The sequence below is a fragment of the Phoxinus phoxinus genome (assembly GCF_949152265.1).
Source record: "Phoxinus phoxinus genome assembly, chromosome: 5".
Classification (NCBI taxonomy): domain Eukaryota; kingdom Metazoa; phylum Chordata; class Actinopteri; order Cypriniformes; family Leuciscidae; genus Phoxinus; species Phoxinus phoxinus.
In genome coordinates, this window is record NC_136880.1 from 10991905 (window position 1) to 10996500 (window position 4596).

At 43.2% G+C, this 4596-nt stretch overlaps 1 protein-coding gene across 1 annotated transcript; it reads right to left on the minus strand.

Moving 5' to 3' along the window:
• LOC306999143 (protein NYNRIN-like) lies at positions 1-3978 on the minus strand. Its single transcript, XM_079613627.1, has 2 exons — positions 3747-3978; positions 1-3472 (listed from the first exon to the last, which is right to left on the minus strand). Exons 1-2 carry the CDS (start codon positions 3820-3822, stop codon positions 2565-2567), a joined length of 984 nt encoding a protein of 327 aa, XP_079469753.1. The 5' UTR covers positions 3823-3978; the 3' UTR covers positions 1-2564.
• Between the last annotated feature and the right edge of the window lie 618 nt (positions 3979-4596).

The following is a 4596-nucleotide window of genomic DNA, read 5'->3' on the forward strand; positions in this document are numbered from 1 at the left end:
GGAAATGCGCCATAAGTGAGCCGTACCGAACCGAGCCGTACCGTACCATGCAGTGGAAAAGCGCCAAAGCGTGCCGTGTCGTACCGTACCATGCAGTGGAAAAGCGCCAATAGTGTCAGGTTTGGTGCAGGATGCCGAGGACACGGGTACTTGAATGCAGTTAGTTTATTAATTAAATAAACTTTCAGGAACAAAGGAAAAGGGGTCCGGGGTCCTTTGCTAAGGGCTGTCCGGTCCCTGTACGATCGAAGCAGGAGCTTGGTTCGCATTGCCGGCAGTAAGTCAGACTTCTTCCCGGTGCATGTTGGACTCCGGCAGGGCTGCCCTTTGTCGCCGGTTCTGTTCATAATTTTTATGGACAGAATTTCTAGGCGCAGCCAGGGGCAGGAGGGTGTCTGGTTTGGGAACAACACGATTTCGTCTCTGCTCTTTGCAGATGATGTTGTCGTGTTGGCCCCATCAGACCAGGACCTGAAGCGGCTGGGATGAGAATCAGCACCTCCAAATCCGAGGCCATGGTCCTCAGTCGGAAAAAGGTGGCTTGCCTACTTCAGGTTGGTGGAGAGTTCCTGCCTCAAGTGGAGGAGTTCAAGTTGTTAGGGGTGAACAGTTATAAGACCCGAGACCAGATATGTAGAAAAGATGACCAGGAGTCGTGAGGTTCAATCAAAAAGATAAAAATTTACTGAAGAATAGTTTGCAGTTTCATTGGTAGAGCGAGTGTCAAAGTCTCACGAGGAAGTCGCAAGCCAACTCCACTTTACACAAAATAATACACCAATTATACCATTTTGCAAGGGCAAGCATCGCATCATCATACATCTGATTGGCTAAGAGAATATAAGACCATAAACAATTTCACACATGTGAGCAGATAGAAGGTGCCTATCGCCATTAGTCAGGATAGCTGTCGCCAATCCTTAGATTTAGGTCAGCGTTAACCTCGCAGGTTAGAGGAGAGCGTCGATGAGGCTGAGCGTTGGGTCCCAAATGCCTACGTAGAAAATCAAACACACACACACATAACACCACCAAATAACATCGCCAAGGCCGAAGAGTGCTTGAGCTTCGTATTATCAGTTAGCCAAAACATAGCTCCTCAGGAAGAAAGGGAGAGAAATTGCATTGCTCTCTAGAGAAAATATATAATTTCACAAGCACAAAAGAATATAGAAATGATTATGTGATAATGCATATATTTGATTATTGATTTGTATAAAAGTAATGTAAGCATTCAAAAGGATATAGAATGAAATATATATATATATAACTGACTGAAGAGACAAGGGATTTTGACCGCCCCTTCAGTCCCCCGTTTTAGACCTATGTGGGGTCCAATACCGCCACATCTGGTCTAACAAGTGAGGTCACTACGGAAGGTGGAGTGGTGACAAATGGTTCCCTGTCGGGTCACAATTGTCTCTTCGCCTTTTTACGGACATGCTGGAAACTAAAAATTCCAGTCCCCATTCCAAGGCTCTCCCACCTTCCACTCACAACAGGGCATCAATGTTGTTCCTCCTCAGTTTGTCGCTCAGGCGATTCGTCAGCTTTATCAGTCTGCTTTCCTCGTCGACAGGATTCAACTTACTGCAAGAAGACCTGCAAATATATGAGAAGAAGAAACGAACACACATCCATACACAAAAACATAGAAGAGCCAACCATTTTGCATAATGAGGGTACTACCGGGATAATTTGGGGAGTGACCAAGCCAAAAGGTCACCGTCTCATTTCCGTCCAAGCGATAGCAGCGATCATTAACGTTCTGATACATGGTTTGGAATTAAATTTAGACCCTCAGTTGAATTTAGGCATGGGTATTGAACCCATGATGGACGGTTATAAATCTCCTCACAATCCCAGTGAGTGGAGAACGCATGGAGTCTACCGGTCCAAATTGAAATCTGAATACATCAGGAATGATAAGGCTATTATAATCAAAGCCACAAACAAGAGAGGGAGTGCCAATCGAATGATGGCCCACCTCACTTTCAGTCGTTTGGTATTTCGCACTTCTTCCTAAAGAATTAGCAGCTTCAATATATCGCCGGATTCCGCCATCTGTAATGATAAAACATTGTTACAGAATTTTTACACTATCACACATATAAATGATCTTTTAGAGATAGTTCGTTATTATGATGCGGTGATTTGGTTGGAACCTTTATCGAGTGGTTTCACCTGTGACCAATGTCTCCAGACAGTACCCAGAACCCCTCTGTCAAGTAAAACAGATGTATTAGTTGTCAAGAGCACCTGGTAAGGTCCATCGAATTTTGGACCTAGAGGAGAAACAATCTCTCTTTGCAACATTACATTGTCACCTATTTCAGGCAAGGCAGGCATGTAACGACCTGTCATTATTTCACAAGGGCTGATCTGAGTAGTTTTGTTAGGACTGGCTCTCATACTTAAAAGAATCATTGGAACAGCTGCGTGCCACCCTTTCCCCCACTCCAACAATCTCTTTCTCAATGACGTTTTAAGTGTTCTGTTTGTACGTTCAATGGAGCCGCTAGACTGAGGCCTAAACGGGATGTGGAAGTGTTGTTTCACTCCCATCAATTTATGACATTTTTCATTACCTTTCCCGTGAAATGTGTACCCTGATCTGAATCAATTTGTAAGGGTAGGCCCCATCTTGGGAAAATTTCATTCAACATTACTTTTGCGGTTGCGTCTGCGGTGCAGTTTCTCAGTGGAAATGCCTCCACCCATCTGGAGAAAAGATCAACAATCATTAGAATGTATGTGAACCCTCCACTAGGGGGCAATGGACCTATGAAATCAATTTGGAGGTGTGTCCACGGACCCTGAGGTCGAGGGGCATGTCCTAAGGGAAATTTCAGCTTTGAGGAAGAATTAACCTTAAGGCATAATAAACATCTCTTACAGAAATCATTGCAAGAAGCCCTCAGCTTTGGCCACCACCAGGTTTTTGAAATCATTGCATGTAATTTCTCAGGCCCTGCATTTGCCAACCCATGATACAAGGACATTAGTTCGGTTCGAGCAGAAACAGGGCAAACAAAGCGTCCATTAAATTTCCAAAGTCCTTCAGAATTTTTCTGTGCTCCTAACTTTGTCCACTGTTCTATCTCTTCATGGTCATCCTCTGCATAAAGTTCAAAAATGTCTCTGTAAGTCTCATTCTCAGTGTCTGCAGCGTGGTTCCCTTTGGCTTCCGGAGAGCTGTCAGTGGCGTGCCCGGTGACTTTAATGACTGCTCCTTCTGCGGGAAGATCACAGGCATTCATAAGTTCTTTTACCTGCTGTTGATGTGAGATAGGAAGTCCTGCGGTAGTCAGAAATCCCCTGCGCCTCCATTCGGAGCCGAAGCGTGTACCCTGCTCATGAAAGCTGGAGCCGTCCACGAACAAGTTCATAGCATTAGACAGGGGTTCAGATTGAAGAGGGCTTTGGCTGTCCATCTCGATCAGTCGGGCACAGTTGTGTGCAGTTCCTTCTTCTGGAAGCAAGGAGGCAGGATTGATAGCAGTTTCAATGTCAATTTGTATGTTCACATTTTTACTCAAGAGAGTGGTCTCCCATTTGGCTCGTCGTTGATTAGAGATGGAGCCTCAACCGGGTATTTGTTAACAGTTTCAAAATCTGGTGTCTGGTGTGCAGTATCACCTTTTGTTGTGTCACAATGTCACTGCCCACTCTGCACAGTCACATATCAACAGGCACGGATGTTGCCCTGCCATTGAAACAGGAATAGGAGCAGAATAATATCCTACCATCCCATACGAGTTCCGGCCCGGAACCTTTTGACCCAGAGCAGCGGAGTAAGACCAGGTCCCCACCCATGTCCATAGGTGGAAAGGCCTGCTGGCATCGGCATGTCGTAATGCTGGGGAGGAAGCAAGAGTTTCTTTGATACTCACGAAAGCCTCCTCCATCTCCTCAGTCCAGTCGATCAAATCCGATCCAGGTCTTCCTCCTTTCAGTGCCTCTGTGAGTGGTTTAGAGAGTTTAGTCTATTCAGAAACATACTGGCGGCAGTAATTCAAAAGACCCATCACTTGCCTTTTATTTCTTTGTTTTATTAGATTTTGGATTGTCTTCCTCTGCCTCAGTTTTTATTTCAAGGTAAGTAATATTACTTAGCTGCTCCTAAATGTGTTGTCATTAATGTATGTTGTATATTTTATTTTTAGACTTCCATTGGATATTTATTTGTGGCCATTTTTTTTGTGATGGGACAACTATCCGTACATAAGCTATTCATGTAGATTCAGCACTGGAAAAAATTAAGAACATTGCAAAGTTATCTGTTTCTCTGGTTTTACTATTTATAGGTATGCGTTAGAATAAAATAAAAATATTAATTTTACTCAAAGCTATGAAACATTTCTCCCAAATTCCAAATACCGGTAATCAAATTGTCATTTAGATAATTTTTTGCAGAAAATGACAACTGGTCAAAATGAAAAATACATACTGTGTTTTCAGACTTCAAATAATGCAAACAAAATAAGTTCAAATTGTTTTTTAAACAAGACAAAACTAATGTTTTAACTTAGGAAAAGTTTATAGTTAAGTCCATAGTATTTTTTTTCCTACTATGGAAGTCAATGGGACCTGGTA

What these genes read in the sequence shown, in the direction of transcription:
- LOC306999143 (XM_079613627.1), bottom strand. Translation starts at nt 3,822, where the DNA reads ATGGACATGGGTGGGGACCTGGTCTTACTCCGCTGCTCTGGGTCAAAA. An exon ending in GCCGGAACTCGTATGGGATG is followed by an intron (nt 3,473 to 3,746) that starts GTAGGATATTAT and finishes CCTTGCTTCCAG; the next exon opens with AAGAAGGAACTGCACACAAC.